The sequence below is a fragment of the Aulonocara stuartgranti genome (genome assembly GCF_965226115.1).
Source record: "Aulonocara stuartgranti genome assembly, chromosome: 16".
In the NCBI taxonomy this organism is placed as follows: domain Eukaryota; kingdom Metazoa; phylum Chordata; class Actinopteri; order Cichliformes; family Cichlidae; genus Aulonocara; species Aulonocara stuartgranti.
The window spans coordinates 14,041,453-14,060,874 of record NC_138952.1 but is presented as its reverse complement, the minus strand read 5'-3'; the positions used below and the strand labels follow the sequence as shown (position 1 = coordinate 14,060,874).

The 19,422-nt window shown below is 41.8% G+C and overlaps 1 protein-coding gene across 8 annotated transcripts in view; it reads left to right on the top strand.

The window, feature by feature from the left end:
* Positions 1-19,422, top strand: part of dip2a (disco-interacting protein 2 homolog A) — a 90,986-nt gene that overhangs the window by 64,306 nt on the left and 7,258 nt on the right. For 2 of the 8 annotated variants that reach the window (XM_082507785.1, XM_082507783.1), the window contains exons 6-30: positions 644-781; positions 3,116-3,157; positions 6,236-6,355; positions 7,333-7,530; positions 7,715-7,806; positions 8,896-9,006; positions 9,958-10,081; positions 10,165-10,274; positions 10,427-10,529; positions 10,965-11,029; positions 11,489-11,582; positions 11,998-12,117; positions 12,284-12,398; positions 12,882-13,021; positions 13,420-13,556; positions 13,800-13,880; positions 14,827-14,954; positions 15,046-15,160; positions 15,316-15,517; positions 15,650-15,750; positions 17,760-17,840; positions 18,230-18,347; positions 18,453-18,574; positions 18,769-18,880; positions 18,965-19,074. In XM_082507785.1, coding sequence (XP_082363911.1) covers positions 644-781; positions 3,116-3,157; positions 6,236-6,355; positions 7,333-7,530; positions 7,715-7,806; positions 8,896-9,006; positions 9,958-10,081; positions 10,165-10,274; positions 10,427-10,529; positions 10,965-11,029; positions 11,489-11,582; positions 11,998-12,117; positions 12,284-12,398; positions 12,882-13,021; positions 13,420-13,556; positions 13,800-13,880; positions 14,827-14,954; positions 15,046-15,160; positions 15,316-15,517; positions 15,650-15,750; positions 17,760-17,840; positions 18,230-18,347; positions 18,453-18,574; positions 18,769-18,880; positions 18,965-19,074 — 2,879 coding nt within the window. Of the gene's footprint in view, positions 1-643; positions 782-3,115; positions 3,158-6,235; positions 6,356-7,332; positions 7,531-7,714; positions 7,807-8,895; positions 9,007-9,957; positions 10,082-10,164; positions 10,275-10,426; positions 10,530-10,964; positions 11,030-11,488; positions 11,583-11,997; positions 12,118-12,283; positions 12,399-12,881; positions 13,022-13,419; positions 13,557-13,799; positions 13,881-14,826; positions 14,955-15,045; positions 15,161-15,315; positions 15,518-15,649; positions 15,760-17,759; positions 17,841-18,229; positions 18,348-18,452; positions 18,575-18,768; positions 18,881-18,964; positions 19,075-19,422 lie in introns of all 8 variants that reach the window. The other 6 variants (XM_082507784.1, XM_082507782.1, XM_082507789.1 and 3 more) reach the window with 3 other exon arrangements.

Genomic DNA, 19,422 nt, shown 5'->3' with positions numbered 1-19,422 from the left:
CGCATGATAAGGTGGGGCCAGGTTTCACAATGAACTCACCCGAAACTCTGGCTGATTGGGACCTACACCCAGTTTCACACCTTGGCTCAGGCGATTAGAGGATCATCAGGGGGTCCTTTTGTCCCTCTGTGGGGGGTTACTCCCACTAGGTTTATATCTGGGACTCTCCACCATTTGACCTTAGAACTGAAGAAGCTTCTCGGATGAGAGGTGAAACGTCTTCAAGCAACTTAAAGAAGTCCAGACGCTTTTCTTTGCAAGCTCCTTTGACTACGATGACCTGGATGACTGAGAACCTTCACAGACGTAAATGGACTGCTTCCTATATACTCTTTCATTCACACAAGCACCTTTTTCTATGTCTGAGTGCTTTCTATCTAACATTAAGAGAGCAACTTTGCACTCTTAGTGTCTGGACATCAGTTGGTCTGTAACATAGTGTAAGACATCTTGGGTACAGACTTTTATGTGTGGTGTTGAGGGAAGGTGAAAAGCTGAAATACAGTCTTTGCTTCGGCTCAGAGAATACCAGGCAAATCATATTGTTTGCTAATCCATGCCTTAGATCTTTATATAAGTTGCGAGCACCCACAGTTGGCCTTAAATTTGACCTTTTAACCCCCGACACCCCCACTCATCACAGATAACCACTCAGCGCCCCCTGACGTGACGGGGCTGTCGGAGCGCTCCTCGCATCACGCAGAGCGGCCCCATGTGGCCTCGGTGCGAGGCGTTTCCCGCGGCTTCAACCACCACACCAGCGTCATGGAGACCGCAGATGGTGAGTTTCCTGCCCACTCACACTCACACACACATATACACGCAAAGTCAACTCCCGTTTTCCTTCTCCCCTGCTGTTTGTCCCTCTGTCTTCTCCTTAGTCAGTCTGCCAACGTGACTGGCAAAAGCTACTGACTGACCTGCTCATGTTGCCACGGTAACGGTGCACCTCTCCACCCCCCACCCTCCCTGAAAAATCCATCACGTTCCTGCCGTAATGTTTGGTTCTGTTAACTAACAGAAACACTGAGACAGTAAAGATTTACACAGCATCATGGTCTCGCTTCTCTGCGGCAAACAAATATTTGAGTCATGACATAAAACGGATCATTAGGTGCTCGGTTTTGCGCTCAGTTTTTGCCATGTTGTTGGTGGATCTGTGCATAAAATAGCCTCCAAACATTATTCGTCATTCAAACCGTGCCTTTGCTTGTATGGCTTCAGTACTGCTACCAGCATGGGGCAGTGGATGCTGCAGAGGATAGGTACATACAAATACAGTAAATACAGTATTAACAGGTCATGTTCCACCTCATTTTAAGGTAGGTTTAAAAAAAAAAAAACACAGTTGAGCACATTAATTACAGCCTGAGCTAAGAAGAAAAGAAGGGAGGTGGGTGAGGGAGTGTGGTTTTTATTCCATATAAAAACAAATTTGGTGTCCTAAAGAAGTTTTGGCTTTCTCTTATAGGAAAATTAGCAGAATTGGAGTAAAATGTAAGCAGGGTTTCATTTACCCAACCATAAAATATGTTTTGGTTTATCAAATTGCCGTAAGGGAGGACACACTCATTCCCTATAACTGCTGTGTGCTTACGCTTGTTATCACCCACCGTCTCCTTCAAATTTCTAACCCAACAAGTCCTTTTCCCTTTAGCATGACATCATTTAGCGGTCTATAAGAGGCCCATATATCTAAAAAGTTGTCAGTTCACCTTTAACTTGGCAGAGAGTCTCGCCGTTGGAAGAACCCTGAACACTTTCCTAAACCGCTGAGTTACAGGCAGAGGTTTTTCGTAAATCCACTTACATATACATCTTCTAGTGTGATTCCATTTTAGGTGGCGTCCACAATAGTCTTTGAACCTTACAAAACTTTTTTTCCATTATCTTAACAGGTTATTGAGTTTAGAGTTGCGTTAGGGCTGGAGACGATCCAAGCTGTTATAGGGTGAAAGGCAGGGTACGCCCCATATAGGTCGGTTTGTCACATGACTGGGCCTTTACTTTTAATGTGTGTTTAATATTGTGAAAGTATCCTTAGTTATGTAGGACCAGAACATGGACCACTCTAGAAACAATGCATATATTTCCCAGTCACCAATTTACATTTAAGGCATAATGGTTATATACCAGTATCTGTTTTCTTCATAATGTCAGGTGCTCTGTGCTGCATCATCATACATTATACTGTATTTTACTACTAAGAAACAGAGTGAGTGACCTGAATGCCTATTTTCCAAACATCTCCATCATATATGACAGTGTTTTATTTTTTGTATGAGTTGAGATTACTTGAGACCTATGAAAGAAAACCAGCATCTTGCTACAGATGACAATGAGGTTGACTGGTTCATTAAATCTGCTCCACTTTCTTTGTCTGAGTTCATCTTCATTCATTCAGTTTGTTAATAATCAGGCAGCTTGAAAACCGGAGGACACCTTGAGCAGAGAGCCTATAATCTCCCTGCCACCCGTGCTCTGGATTCTTAAATACTAAACAACCTAGCTGACACAAAAGCAGGAAGTAGTGGTTAAATCTATGGATCTAAACTGCAGGTTTTCCTATGCTGATTACTAAACATGGTGAAAGTGGTAAAACAACAGTGTGATTCCATTATAATCCCACTCTCACTTGCCTGTGGCAGCTGTAGATTTCTCACACATTCACGCTCACGGCCGATTTTGACTTTTGCACGAATCTTTCTAGAGCCTATGTTGTGTTTTTTTTTTTTTAGATGCCAGCCAAAATGGAAACAAATAAAATGCTGGCACTCTTTTCCCTCCTTGGTCCCCACGCAAACATATTTGCCCCTCAGGTTTTTCCCACTTCTTCTTACATTCCCTCACACAAAGTCCAGTACTTTGTGGAAACTCCTTCCAGCAATCTGCTGACATCTGTGAGTCCTTATAGTGAGGCAATGATTGTTATTCTCTCACTGGTTGCGTCAACACGATGCATAGTTACATCCTCGGGGAGGTGCACCTCGGGTTACGGCGAAGGTTTTCAGAAGGGTTCTGTGGTTTTATGATTCAGTGCAGACATATAAATCCCCCGTCATCCAGAAAGTTCACAGGAGCGCTTCATTGACATCCTGATGTGTCTCTCCTCTAGGATGTGAGTGGAGAGGTGAAGGATCCCTCAGTTTAATTGATGGTATTTATAACTGCTCCTTCAGCTCTATGGCAGCCTGCTGTATGTGCACTCTGCTGTATGTGCGTTTGTATTTGTGTGTCTTTGCATCTCTGCCTCTCACCTCCACTGTCAGGTTTACTGTGACACTTGTCCAAATCTTGTGTGTTATAAAAAAAATATGCACAGCTACAGTGAATTCAGTGATACAGTGTGCATGTGAGTGTGTTTGTGTTTGTATAGCTGAGTATGTTGCAAGTGCTCTACCGTTTATAGCATCTTCAGGCAACGTCTAACCTGAATGTCTTTAGAAAGTGAGTGCGTTTAAGCAGAGGTGTAACTCTTCGTTTGGCCTTGCGACTAATTACTATGTTGACAGACTGTTTTCTCATCTCAAACTGAAAACAACTGTCAGTCTGTTTCTCACTTCTTCTTTGACGGCTAGCCCGCAGCCACGCAGTGACTTCTTTGATGGCAGCTCTCTAGGACTGCTGGCATTTTTTTGACACATAGATGTGTGTAAAGAAAAAACAAGTCACGCAGTAACTTTGGCTCCATCTGTACTTGGATACTGACACTGTGTGTGTTGGTGTTTTATGCACAAATTTTGCCGATACAAATTCAGTATTTTCGCGCTGTTTTCAGCTTGCAATCGTTTAAAAAATTAATTTCTTACAGAATTTTGTGCAGTACTGTGAAAAGTAAACCATTACAACTTCCATAGGAATTAAAAGGGTAGGTAGCAGTTAATCTAATAACTCTTAAAAGCACAAGTTTTGGCAGTTTGCTGGTCTGGGGCATTCAGGTTTGTTAACATGGTGACAATGAACAAAGACAAGAAGCAGTGATCTTAAAGAAACAGCTCTTGCTGTCCATCAGTCTAGGAAGTGTTATACAGCATCTCAACACAAACACCTCAGACCATCTGTCAATGATCTGGGCTAAAGGACCTGGGGACGTTGCAGTCATTAAGATAGCCATGAACTCGTCTGTACATCAAGGTCATATCTGACCGATAAAGCTCTGCTGAAATTAGGTTATACAACAGGACTGTGATACCAACCACAGCAGAAAACAGAATGGCTGAATTAGAGACAAGAAAATGCTCAAGGTGTTGCAATGACCCAGTCAAAGTCCAAACCTCAAGCTGGCTGAAATGATGTCGCGAGACCTAACAGAGCTGTGCATAAATGAATTGAGGCAAACCTCAATGAAATTAAAGCAATGTTATAAAGAAGAGCAGCCAAAAATACCTTCAAAACGATGTGAGAGACTGATAAAGTCATACAGAAAATTATTACTTCAAGTTATTGCTGCTAAATGTGGTTCTACAAGCTGATGAGTCATGCTCCATAGTTAGTTTTCACAGCACTGCACAGAGCCCTATGCAAACTTTCTTTTCCACATCGCTTTATCCTATCAAAAGACCAAAAGCAACAGTAAGTTATTATTACGAACAGGTGTTTATTGTATCCGTAGCCTGATAAGGCTTATTTTTATCCCGCCGACCTCCATTATCATCCAGAAACAATGACAAATGCATCAAGTGAACCATGCTGTTGCAGTGGGCAACATGTTCCCTCATTATGAGTCACTGTGGGTTATTTTGAGCCAGTTTCACATACTGTACACCATCCTGCCTAAATCCATGGCTGGAGATAGTCACTATAAACACACCTTTGCAAATATAAATGTCTGAATAGAAAATCCTAAAAGCTGCAGTGCCCAGCTGACACAGGAAATTGAATGTTTTTAAAAAACAGGACCGTGTTTTTATGACGCATTTTTATGTTTAAAGTGCTCAGCAAGACTGGGCCCCAGAGACAATTTTTGGCTGGGATTTGTTAACAATAGGAAAAAGATGGACTAATACTAGCCCGATCCTATAACTCTGTTATTGTTTACTGTAAAGACGTGGTGTAACATTTTGTCCCACATTAAGGAAGAGCCAGAGATTACTACAGCAATTTATGGCTGTAAATGCATTCATTATAAGATCATGAACACATTAATTATCGTCATCATCACAGACGGGTCCTGGTTGGTCCAGATATGAGCGATCAAGCCTCATGATGAGGTGGGTGGGGGAGTTCAGAGCCAGGATGTTAGGGGCTGCTGTCTAATTGGTCCATCAGGTGCTGCACTGACCCCCACAGGGTCGATCCCTGGTACATCTGTCCCTGCATGAGGAGGCAGGGTCTGTCTGAGCTAGGCTTATTATAGTAAGATAAATCAGGCAAACTGTGTGCAGCTGTGGCCTTTAGCTCCCGTGGCTGTCTGGGTTGTCGAACACAGCTGCCCCCCTTTTAAAGCTAACTGTATATTTATCGGGTAAAAATAATGTCTGATGATGTTTATAGACTGAACCTCACCTCAAACATGACTCTAACGGCACAACGCAAGTTTCATTCGGAGTCTATTATTTTGTTTGTTGTTTTGTTTGTCTTGTTTTCTCTCCTTTTATGATCTGGCTCAGTTTTTATATAAAAAAAAACGATTTAAGGGTTAATTTTAAAGTGTAACATGCATGTCAGACCATTTATCTGTGTTCTGATTTAAGTCGGGGTTAGGTGATTTTAGCCTCTCACTGTCTATATTTTATAGCATGAAACAGGCACCTTTTGAGACACCTCATGAATCATTTTCTGCAGCGAGTACATCTTTGTTGCTAGGCAGCAGGCGAGGCGGCTCCTCGTTTCCTGATTTCCTTTTTTCTTAGCCTTTGAGGTCTCGCAGTGATTCCTGAGACTTCCTACTAAAACACTATGTCTTTAAGGTGACTGTACAGCGCAGGACCTCGTGCTCCACTGCTTTGTTGTCCTGCCACAGTGTGACTGACAGCTGGTTGTCCTCTGTGCCTCATTAGAAAAACACACTGACCTTGTCTCCTTTTCTTTCCTTATCTGTCCCTCCCTTATCCACCCCCGTCCTCCATCAATCTCTCAATCAATCTGTCTGCACATGCCCACGTCCCACCTGCGCCATCACAATTATCTCCACTTTTTCCCGTCTGTATTTCTCTACATGTTTTTTTTTCTTGTCATGTTTATGTCCTCCCAACCTTTATTTTGTCTTTTCATCTCCATAAAACTCATTTTATAGGTGTTCCAGTCAACAGTCGCGTCTCCAACAAAATCCAGCAGCTGCTCAATACACTGAAGAGACCAAAGCGTCCACCGTTGCGCGAGTTCTTTGTTGACGACTTTGAGGAGCTTTTGGATGGTAAGCCCACCTGAATGTAATTACAGTGATTCTGCTGAATCAATAAATCTTCGTGAAGAGAAACTCTTTCACACTCCTACTCTTTCGAATGTGATGCTCACATTGCGTTGGTTTTCCAGCTCTAATAATAGTGATCTGTCTAATTCTTGTTGTGGCTGAGATAAAAATGTGACTGTGACCTTGCCAGGTCCCACAAGTAAACCACCAAGGCACGGTTTTAGCTCAGTGGTGGTTATTTTGGCCCCGAAGACCACCAGGTGTTGAAAGGGAATTTTTTAGGGAAGTGCACACGGACTGGACCAGCCCTTCCTAACCATTTCCTCCATTCCAACCAAACCCATCGGTGGGTCTGGGTGGTACTCTGCCACTCTGAATAAACACTGAGTGAATGAAAATGCTGCGGGAATAGCAGTGCATCAGCAGGTAACTGTAAAGCTTCTCCTTGTGGTATGGCAAGCTTCAGTGTGAGCAGAAAAACACACTCAGAGGTAGGATCCAAACACTGATAAAGATGTTATATTTGGCAGAGATATGGCTTACCTGCTTCTTTAAACAGGTCTGAACTCTACTGCTCAGAGAGTCTGAAGGTAAGAATAGAGATGAAGAGATGGAAGTCAAATCCAGAAGTCAATAGAGTACTTAAAGAAGGAGCGAGGCGAGACTGATTTCCAGTAAGCAGCAGCTTCGAGTTTCTCACAAGTAGGAATAATAGGCAGCTTAGACTCATGAGGACAGAACACAGCTCACTGTATATCCTCCAGCTTTTCCTTTTCCATCACACCTTCCTCATTGTCTTTTTTTTCTCACACTCTTTTTTTTCCTCCCCTGTCCTCCTTACAAGTGTTGTTTAATTTACATATTTACCATTTCTTTGCAGACTAGCCGGTCTTCTTTATCAAGCAGCTCAGGAGCTTATATTACGCTCAATTCGAATCAAAGTCTTAAAGATGTCCAATTCATCTTCTTCATGTTTTCAGTCCAGCAGCCAGATCCCAACCAGCCAAAGCCAGAAGGCCAGCAGATGTGTCCCCTGGAAGGGGAGCCTCTTGGGGTGGTGACCAACTGGCCTCCCTCCTTGCCAGCAGCCCTACAAAGGTGGGGAACCACTCAGCCCAAGAGCCCCTGCCTGACAGCACTCGACAATGCTGGCAAACCCGTCTACACACTCACCTATGGTAGGTGTTAGCCTGTGGATGTTGGCCCAGAAATGACAATTCAGATGGAAAAGAATAGCACCTCTTTTCATCCACTGTGTCTTTGAAAAACAGACATGATGTATTCTGCTGTTTAAATGTTGTTTTGCAGGTTAGAATAGTTAAATCAAAGGCACTCGTTGACAATGTGTGTTAACCTCTGCAGGTAAACTGTGGACCCGCAGTCAGAAACTGGCCTATACGCTTCTTAATAAGCTGAGCAGCAGAAATGAGCCTCTGCTCGTGCCTGGAGACAGAGTAAGTCATGATATATTACAGTGTGTTCGGTGGCGATTGAATGTGTTACATTTTTTGGCATTTCACTCAATCAATCAGCACTATTACAAATATTCAACATGGAATTAATCACCAAATAAATTCAATGACGTGAGAAAATAAAATAAAACAAAACAAAACAGGGGGCTGAAAGTATTCCTACATACAGTAGGAACCTTTTGGGAAATATAGTTACTGCCTTTTCCTGCTAGATGAAAAAGTGACCAGCTCTCTAATTTGCGTTTACTTTTGTTGTTTTAGATCCACTTAAAAGCTTTAATATTCTATTTGAATTTGGAACATTAATATAGCAGAAAACAATTTTTTTTTCCTATGAAATAATTAATGGAGTGCTTCCTTACTTCTTAGCAGAGAGGAAAGTCCCATTCCTCACATGTTTGTGTTAAGCCAAGTCTGTATCTACATTATTACCTTGAAATCTTTGACTGGGAACGTAAAAGTGAAATGAGCGAGCCCAGTCTGGCACAGTTCATAACTGTAAAGTTTAAAAACCTAATTTATGTGTAGACATTTAATTTCATCTCATTTTCAGGGTCTCTAAAGTTGTTTTGCGGCTCTCCTCTGCTCCTCTGCTTTCAGTTTCACCCTGAGCAGAGGAAAGCTGCAAAAACGGCTCGGCTTGGGTCTAGTTGACTTGCTTGGGTTAATCGTTGTGGCTGGACTTTTTTTCTTGTCTAAAATAATCAAAAAAGATGGGGGAGGCTGGCTGAGAAGCCTGTTTGTTTTGGTGCGAGATGGTGCATGTGTGATTTTTGTCTGATGCAAAAACGGCAGTTTCACGTTTAATGGGGGCTACAGTGAACAGAAAACAGACCCAAGCCAAGATAGAATAACTGACTGTTGACTAAAACCAAGGATTTATTGAAAATATAAATATTATTGTTGTGAAGCTAGAGTTGTCAACTAACTCTCTGGTAGAAAGCAATGATTTCTTAAACTTTAAAGCTTTATTATTTGTATGACATGTTTAGTGTCACCGTCAGTCCACAATACTGTCCATTAAAACAGTAATGTTGGTGTATTGTAACCATGTCTTGAACACACCTGCAGGTTGCACTTGTTTTCCCCAACAATGATCCGGTGATGTTCATGGTGGCCTTCTACGGCTGTCTCCTGGCGGAGCTCGTACCTGTACCTATTGAAGTGCCGCTGACCAGAAAGGTAAAGCAATGAGGGTCTCCTGGGAATGTGTGATTTTTGACGTTTTACTGACCCCTACTGGACATCTGACCTCAATGTGTTTACATGAGAGACGTACTTAAGTCAGATGCAGTTTTTGATTCAGTGCTAATCTTCACTCTCTTTGACGTTCCTTACGCTAAATCACATCTTTGTAAATCTGATCTCTTAAATGTTTAAATGCAGAGTATTAGCTTATGATGTTTTGCGGTTCCCAGAGCATCGATCAGCTCAAGCCGATCTAAATTTATCCATATTAGTTGCACAGCCTGAATATTAATGCCTGTTCGTGATTGCCCTTTATAAGCATGCTGTTGGCAGACTCTGTGCTGTAATTAATGAGATTTGAGTGAGGTGAAATGATGTGTTATTCTAGTCAAAATAGATCACAGGCCAACTGTTCTCAGGAGTCAGACGCTCATTTGCTCACTCTGTCAGCTCCTATCATTCCTCGTCCTCTCGTTGTGTCCCTCTCTTTATCCCTATTACCCTCCTCTTCTTTCTTTCCGCCTCTCCCCACCCATCTTGAGTCTCCCACCTTTTTTTTTTTTTGCTTTTCTGAGCAGCGCACTTTGCACAGCACGAGTTTAGCTATAAGCTCATTTGCACAGCCAATCAAATAGGAGCGAGCGTGTGTCAGATCTCGGGTTTCATTCCTGCTACAGTCTGGCTTTGATGCACAGCAGTAGAGTTTTTAATAGTGACTGGCCGTCACTCCGCTTGCTCACCTGCTGCTGCTTTGATGCTGCTGTGATGCTCTGAGGTTTCTTCTTCTTCTTTGTTTTCTTCTTCTTCTTCTTGTCATTGCCTTGTTTTCACTCCATTAGCAATTCCCACATTCCCTCGGCGCATCCTTTCTCAAAGTTATTTTGAATTTTTCTGTTTTTAGTAGTTGATCGTTGTGTGTGACAGATACTCTCTTTGCTCCCCCAGGATGCGGGAAGTCAACAGATCGGCTTTCTGTTGGGCAGCTGCGGCGTCACGTTGGCACTGACCACTGACGCCTGTCAGAAAGGCCTGCCCAAAGCACAAACAGGGGAGGTTGCCACTTTCAAAGGTACAGCCTGTTTTGTTTTCATTGTGAATGTGTGTGCATAGTTTCATTTGGTTTGAGATGACTTCATGTCTCTGTCTCTGCAGGCTGGCCGCGGTTGCTGTGGTTTGTGACAGATGGAAAACATGTTGTGAAGCCTCCAAAAGACTGGCACCCTCCAATACGGGAAGCCAGTAACGACATTGCCTACATAGAAGTAAGTGGGGTTTAATCAAAGGATGTGACGCGATGGTTTTTACTGGATTTGTTTTTTACTTATTCAACTTATTAGGCAGTTTTTGTTTTTACCAGATCCTTTTTCTTCCTAATGAAACTGGTTTTTTTTCCCTTTATGCTTCTTACATCTAGTATAAAACCAGCAAAGAAGGAAGCACCATGGGAATCACAGTGTCCCATTCAGCCATGCTGGCTCACTGTCATGCCCTCACGCAGGCCTGTGGCTACACTGAAGGTGAGGAGGAATCTTAATTTACTTTTTTGGTCATACTTTGTTTCTGCAATTTTTCCCTCCATCATTTATCACTTCTTCCGACATGGAGAAAGTTCAGTTGGTGCTGGCAGGAGAAATGCTCTGAGACACTTTTAGGTGTAAATACAGTCTCATTTGATAAATGCAGCTGCTCAGTTGGTTGCGTTCCTTCCATCATACCTGGGTCAGGTCTGCTTAAAAAGAAAGAGAACATAAAGTAGCTCCTTTCTTCTAGTGTCCTACTTTTGTTCTGAGTAACTGCAAACAGCACCAGCAACCCCCAGAGACTCTCCGGATCTGTTTCTGTAACTTAATTTGGCTTACTCAAACCACTGCTGCTACAGTCAGAATTACAGAAACTTATGTAACTGTGTTGTGCTCCTAACCTTGAAAAATTCTCCTTTTTTTTATTTGTAGGTGAGACGATAACCAACGTCCTGGACTTCAAGAGAGAAGCAGGATTATGGCACGGTGTTCTCACTGTAAGTAGTCTCCAGACCTCTAGTAGAGCTAATGGGGCGCTTATATAATGAGAAATGGAGGAGATCTGAGCTCAGTTTGCAGATAAAAACTGAAACTTATCTAACCGGCTTCCCACTGAGGCCTTTATCAGTATGTAAATGCATTCAAACTAATGAAGTCCTGATGGGGGGGAAAAAGCATCTTATCTAACCACTGAGGAGTTTCAAACCTGTGAAAAATAAAGCTGCTTCCACTGACACAGACATCCCAGCTTTGATTGACTGCTTTCAAACATGCATGAGAATTCCCGGTGCCTTAGGTCATACGTGATTTGTTGTTACGTGTATAAACAGGCTTATTTTTGTACTCTTGGCAGATAAAATCATAACCTGCAGCGTGTTTACAGTGACCTCATTTAGTTGTGATGCATTTCTGGCATATATTGGAGCTCATCTCAATGCTTACTGCTCTCCTGGCAGAGCGTCATGAATCGGATGCATGTGATCAGCATTCCCTACTCCCTGATGAAAGTCAACCCTCTGTCTTGGATAATGAAGGTTCACACATATAAAGGTAAGGGCCAGTCCATCTATTTAGGGTTAGTAAGGAATTTAGATCTTTTTTTGTTGCTGTTTAATTCGGAAAACGAGGACAGAGCACACTTTTCACAAGAAGCTACCTTAGGGAAGATACACTTCAGGTGTTTTATTGTTAAGAAGACCAGATTTTATTCCTGCTTGTTACTGTTTTGATTCTCAGTGCACGTTTGACACGAGTGGATGGATTAAAGAGATCATTTGTTGGACCTATTGATTTCTGGGGTTGTGTGCCCTGAATAAAACTGATCCACAGCTCTGCTCAATCATCTGTTGGCGACTGAGTCAGCTTGCGTCGCTCCTTGCTGTCTGGTTTTATGATCTCGTCAAACTGGACCACAGAGGTCATGATTGTGTCGGTCATTGCTTTTGTCTTTGTGTCCCCCGTGCAGCTCGGGTAGCAGTGGTGAAGTCGAGGGACATGCACTGGTCTCTGCTGGCCCAGAGAGACCAGAGAGACATCAGCCTGAGCTCACTGCGAATGCTTATCGTTGCTGACGGAGCTAACCCATGTGAGTCCATCTGCAGAGGCTCATTTAATAAAACAACACCCTGGAGTCCCAAGAAATTATTATTGATTTGCTTTGTTTGTCTGCCCGGTGCTCTGTGTGTGTGTGTGTGTGTGTGTGTGTGTGTGTGTGTGTGTGTGTGTGTGTGTGTGTGTGTGTGTTACCCCAGGGTCGATATCCTCCTGCGATGCCTTCCTCAACGTGTTTCAGTCACGTGGGCTGCGACCTGAGGTGATCTGTCCATGTGCCAGCTCTTCAGAAGCAATGACTGTCGCCATCCGCAGGTGCGCTTCCGTTACTGCACTTGACGAGAACAAAAGCAGCCTCTTTGGCTTTCTGTGCTGCTGTTATGTCACACCATGCTTGCAACATCAGCTGGTTCCTGCAGGGAGGAAGGGAGATTTGTTCTGTTGATCACAGCGCAGACTGTAGAGTCTCACAGCTTTCTGCTGATTGTGAAGCTCAGTTTTGGAGGAAGATTACGATGCCAGACGGATTGGGAGGCAAGAAAATGCTTCAAGTTGAAAAGCTGGCACTATTTTTAGTGAGAAAAATGCAAATTTAAATATATGCAAGAGTTAAGAAATGTGATGGAGCCACAGAGTCATTAAATTTCTCCAGAACCAGTTCATATCTTCTTTTTAAGTGTTAGTACTGCTGTCACTGTACTACACCAGTAGATGGCTCAGTCTGACTGCCGTAAGCAGAAAAGGAAGAATTTAAGTGATAGTATGGCTTAAGTAATAGCATGACTGTGTGTCCCGCAGACCTCCAGAAATGGGGGTTCCTCCTCCCGGGAAGGCGGTGCTGTCCATGGGTGGGCTGAGTCATGGGGTGATCCGTGTGGACACTGAGGAGAAACTCTCTGTTCTTACAGTGCAGGATGTGGGACAGGTCATGCCTGGAGGTACAGTATACCATGCACATTATTAACATTTTACTGATGTTAATGACTAAAATACTGATTCTGAAGAAGGTTGAGAAAAAGGAGATTTTCAAAAATTAAAAAAAAAAAATGTGTACATGCTGACACTGAAATATCTAACCATATAAAAGTGCTTGTAGCAAAATATTCACCTTAAAAGCCTCTTTTAAAACAACATTTTAAACGCATCACCAATAAATCACCACATCCAACTTAAATGAAATTATTTACCAAATTTTACTGTTTGAACTTTTTGAAGTGTTTCATAGAAGTTTTTGAAAAGCTTAATGCAAACCGGGATCTTTGAATCGATTTAAATATTGACCTTATGACTCATTCTTCCTTGTGCCCATCCTTCTGTGTCCATTTTGCATTTCCAGCCTTGGTCTGTGTGGTGCGAGCCGAGGGAATACCTTATCTCTGTCAGACAGACGAGGTCGGAGAGATCTGCGTGAGCTCAGGCAGCACCGGTGTCGCTTACTACGGCCTCCCAGGCATGACCAAGAACATCTTTGAGGTTGGTGTTTCGTTATTTCTGTAAGTGGTCAGGTGTGACAAAGGATTCAGCGCTTTTCTCCTAATCTTATTATTCATGAGTGTCACTTCATATGTGCAGTGTAATAGCACCACATTTCTAAAAATCTTCTTAATTGATAGCACTAAAATTAAATGAGTCATCATCTGATTGGACTTCTATTAAGTGAAGGCAGTATCTGTTTGTTTTGATGTTTGGTTTTAATAGTGTTGTATCTTCTTGCAGACTGTCCCTGTAACACCGTCTGGGATCCCGATCAGTGGCCGACCTTTCACTAGAACCTCACTGCTGGGCTTTGTAGGGCCAGTAAGTTCCTCTTTAGATTTCCTTTTAACCTTCCCTTGATTTAATGTCAGTCTTACAGCTTTACACAGGTACATTTTAACTGTCCTTTCAGATCTCTAGTACCTCTGTGACCGTTCTGGCAGCAAAAAATAAAAAATAATGATAATGGGTTTTTCTGCTTAATAGAACAGATATTAATATCTGTCAGAAATAATCAGCATGAAGCGCCACATGTAATATTATCAGTTTTACCATCTTGTTGCCTCTACTCTGGTTTGTGATTTTCTAAATTACTCAGGAAGACTCTCAATGGTTTGTGTTAGTGGTTGTTAGTCAACAGTGAGTTTAGTAACAAATATGCAAATGTTTTACTAACTAAACTAACTATTTGCAACATTAGATTGCCCAGTTAAAGGGTCCATCCAGTCAATGCGCAAAGACCAATCATCTCTGTAATTGTTGCAGGTATTTGTTCGTATTTTAATTTAATGTGCTCACAGAATTGAAGAAAACGGTCTCTGAGGCTATGGCATTTGATTTTAGTCTAAAATATTAATTTTTCTTTTAGGATATTTCACTAAACTCCCTGTCGGCAGTTTATTTCTGAATTGGATTATTCAGCAGTTTCAAAAGAAAGAAAGAAACGTAAATCTCTTTATTTTGAAGGATTGCTTTTGTGTTTATAGACTTTCAAACCAGTGAAAGATGGAGCTGACCTGAGTTTATTTGTTAAAATCATGGAGATGATCATACCAGTGTCATTATCACTTGACAAATGGTGATGTTTTTTTAATTTCCAAGTTTAAAGCATAATTGTTTTCCCTTTGAGGACATGACAGCTCCTGGATGAAGAGTTTGATGATAGTTTATAAGACGTCTGTAAACCTTTTGAGGCATTCAGATTTCTTTGCACCAGGAGCTCGTGTGTTGTGCGGATCACCACATGAACTTTTGTGACTCTTTCCAGGACAGCCTTGTGTTTGTTGTGGGAAAGATGGATGGACTGATGGTCGTCAGTGGGCGGAGACATAACGCTGATGACGTAGTTGCCACAGCGCTGGCCGTGGAGCCCATGAAGTTTGTGTACAGGGGAAGGTAAAGGAGGAAGCGGCATGGAAATTATGAAAGTTTGCACTTCTTGTTGAGCAGGACAGCCAGTTTGTGACGGTGTTGCTTTGCTCCCCAGGATCGCAGTGTTTTCTGTGTCTGTACTGCACGACGAGAGGATCGTCGTGGTGGCAGAGCAGAGGCCAGACGCCTCAGAGGAAGACAGCTTCCAGTGGATGAGCCGTGTCCTCCAGGTCCTCAATATTTTTTGTTTTGATTTGGTTTATTTTTGAATTTACATGTTTATAAAATAATAAATGAATCTCAAACTTTACCAAAAAAAATATAAAGCAGGCACTGTAAAAGTCGTCACTTGACAGCTTTGTGTAACCTCGCTGTTTGTTTTCAGGCCATAGACAGCATCCATCAGGTTGGGGTGTACTGCCTGGCTCTGGTACCTGCTAACACGCTTCCTAAGGCTCCCCTCGGCGGCATCCATATATCTGAGACCAAGCAGCGCTTCCTGGAGGGTGCTTTACACCCCTGCAATGTCCTTATGTGCCCTCACACATGCGTCACTAACCTGCCCAAGCCGAGACAGAAACAGCCAGGTAGACCACAAGACACCTCACTCTGAGATCAAAAACACAACAATAATTATTCCAATATGTTTGCCTTAAAATGATTTTTGGTGCTAACTTCACTGAGATGTATGATGATGATGCTTTGGTTGTGCTGGACAGAGGTTGGTCCTGCTTCTATGATAGTGGGCAACCTGGTGGCAGGCAAGAGGATAGCACAAGCCTGCGGGAGAGACTTGGGACAGCTGGAGGACAATGACCAGGCACGTAAGGTAGATAGTCATCCTCATTTCATCCATGCCACACCTTTTCTCACACACTGCAGACACAGGTAAGGATCCACACCTGAGGGAGAAATCTGAGTCTAGATTTATGTGCTCTTCAGTTGGTTGGACAACCTCAGTCAGGAAATTGAACAGCACGGATGTTACAAAGACGAGTTGCCTGGATCCAGCCACTCTTACTAGATTGTATGATGTCATCTCAACAAGAACAAATTAAGTTGCTGAATTTCATGCAGATGCTACATGATTTAATTACGTTCACCATAGAAACATGGAATTATTTAGTTCAAATTACAAGTCTGGATCTTGTGCATGTAACAACCACCCAATTTCATTTTTTTGAGTCGACTCGCGAAATTCAGAAGATCACATTAGATGTCAAACCACAGGAAAATCACTGGGGTTACAAGAGGCAGACAACCACATCACGTGTATGCTGTTACTATTTCTTATGGTTTAACTTGTCAAGGACAACAACATAAAGCATCATCAAGCATAGCTTTCCTACTTTTGTTAAGACTGTATTGACAGATTAATGCCATGGTGGTTCGTGCTGTTGCCTCAGAGCAAGAAGATCCTGGGTTCAAATCCACAATGTGGCAAAGTTTGCAGTGGGTTCTCTCTGCGTATTCTGGTTTCCTCCACAGTTAAAAGTCATGCAGTTGTAAGGGTAGCTGGTTATTCTAAATTACCCAAATGTGTTGAAGTGCAAATGGTTGTTTGTCTCTGTATGATAGACTAGTGACCTGTCCAGTCTGTACCCTGCTCCTGTTACCCTATCACTTCCACAGCCCAGATAAAGATAAGAAGATGGGTGGATTGGAAGTTGCTGTAAAACAAATTTTTTTGTTGAACATTATGTAATATGAATACAACATGTACTACAGACATAAGTTACATTTCATTCATTCAACAAGATTATCATTGGTGTAAGAAACAAATATTTTACTAGTTCATGTGACAAGACTGACTTTTGATGTGCCAAAGTGTTTAAACAATATAAGATGAATTTAAATAAATTTAATTAGACTAACGTGGTGCAAACATGTTGATTGAACAAAAGTCAAATTCATTGAATGTTAATGTTAATATTATGTTAAACCTACACACATATATCGTGTTGACACAACACAACCAAGATGGATTAATATAACATGATTTGTTTAGATGGAATATAAGTGGCAAGATAAAATTACCTTCATCCAATGAATTATTTTTTTGAGTGTACATGCAACTGAGAGATGGCCTTCCCTTCTGCAAAAAACACAGGCATCACATAACTCAGATTGTTTTCCCATCATGCATTACACCTTTTTGCCTTTTGATCATCATCTGCACATGTGCTCTACCCCTTAAATGTTTCTTATTCATGTGCAAAAACAGCCTTGTCCCATTATGCAACAATATTTAACACCATTTATTAAGTGAGACAAGATATTTTTTGATTTATTGATTTATTGATTAACATTCAAATTCAAATCTCAGTGAAAACAGTGAAAAAACAAACAAAAAAACAAACAAACAAACAGTGAAAACAGAACAAAAATCTACCATAAAGAAAGAAAGCATGAGACAAGGCTAATCAAAAGGTATTGGCTGAAGCATTTGCTTATTACGCCAACCCTTTTCACAAAATATCTTTTTGTATGCAGCTCCTGTACACAGGGCTTGAAGAAAATAATAAAACAAAGCAAAAACCAAACAAACAAACAAACAAACAAAACAAAGAAAAAAAAAAACTTTCCACCTTAGATAAGTAACTACATCAAAGCAAAAGAATCAAGAGGTTGTTTTTTTTTTTCTCCTTTTTGCTCTTTTCATTCTTGATTTCTATATTTTTCTATTACTCTATTTTTAAACATGTTTTTAAACAAGGAAAATGAACTACACCTTTTTAAATCACTGTCATAACTATTCCACAGGTTAACTCCTATTTCTGTGTGACACTTTGATATCTTTGTAGTTAATTTTGTGTTTTCTTCCTTTAGTTCCTCTACATTCAGGATGTGCTACAGTGGAGAGCTCAGGCCACTCCAGACCATCCTCTGTTTCTGGTTCTCAATGCTAAGGTATTGTCTGTACTGGGGTTTGACTTAAGAAAGATCAAATACGATCGATAGAAAGATCTCTAAATAGAATGTGGTTTTGAAGGTAGTAACACTGATGTGTTATTACAGTAAATTTCCTTGAAATTCAGTTTAAAACCTTTTTACAAAAAAGATTGTTGTCTCAGGTTTATCTGTTACCCTGATTCAGTTAAATTAAGTGAGTCATGAATAAAGATACTTCATTAAAGTGATGCAAAACTCCTGCAACTCAAGTTTTCATAAGAGGAAAGAAAAAAAGTTGTAATGCAAAGTTAGCTTGTTAGACATTTGTGGACTGATAAATCTTGATAATGGTGAATTAAATAAAGAGAACGGTGCAGATATATGTTACTCTTGTGCTTTCTCGTCAGGGCACAGTGTCCAGCTCAGCTTCCTGTCTGCAGCTGCACAAGCGAGCAGAGCGAGTGGCAGCAGCTCTGATGGGACGCCTGAACACTGGAGACCACGTAGCACTTGTCTATCCGCCAGGTAAAAAAACAAACATCTGCTGCCCTGTGCTTCTTGGCCTTTTAAAACATCCTCACTCCATTGGGTTTAAGAGAAAAAATATATATAAACAAACATTATGTGCAGGAATTGACCTGATTGCCACTTTCTACGGCTGCCTGTACGCTGGCTGTGTGCCGGTCACCGTCAGACCGCCGCATCCACAGAACCTGGCCACCACTCTGCCCACCGTCAAAATGATCGTTGAGGTAACACAGAGGCTGTTTGGGGACACATCAAGTGCTTATGGCAGTCAATGTGGATTGTATGCATTAAAAAATACATTAAAGTCAGTGATCTTCAGATGTATCTGTGCTCTGTTAGCGACGCTTTACTGTCTAATAGAAAACAGTGTGAACAGCAACACAACATATGTAGTTAGATTCTACTATCTGTGGTAAAGGTCAGCAAGTCAGTGTGCATCCTGACAACCCAAGCAATAACGAAGCTGCTGAAATCCAAAGAAGCTGCTGCTGCTGTGGACATCAAGAGCTGGCCCACCGTGCTGGACACTGGTAATTTATGTACACACACTCAAATGCTTAATATCAATTTCTGCAGTGAACGTTCTCCTAATTCGCTCGTTCTTCATCCTACAGATGATCTCCCCAGGAAGAAGAGCCCCCAGATGTACAAGCCCCCAACCCCAGAGATGCTGGCTTACCTGGACTTCAGTGTGTCCACGACAGGCATCCTGGCAGGGGTCAAAGTATGTTGAAGGAACTGTCTGGTTCAGTAGATTCACATGTTTCCATCATATTGCCTCTTTTTGTTCCTGTTAATGCACACCCTGAAATGGAGGGGTAGGATGTTCCAGAGCTGGAACTGAAAACGCTTATGAAGTTCTAGGTGGGATCTTGGGACTACGAAGAGCTGTTGGTCCAGTGACCTAAGCAAATGACCTGAGACGACCACCACGTGAGAGTGATGGGGATAATCTGAGGCTAGCCCATTAAGGCACTCATGAATAAGATTTTACAATTAATCCTGTTACAAACAGATATCAAGTGTATCATTATCAGAAAAGGTGGCAAATGCTTATCTTTAGACATATATA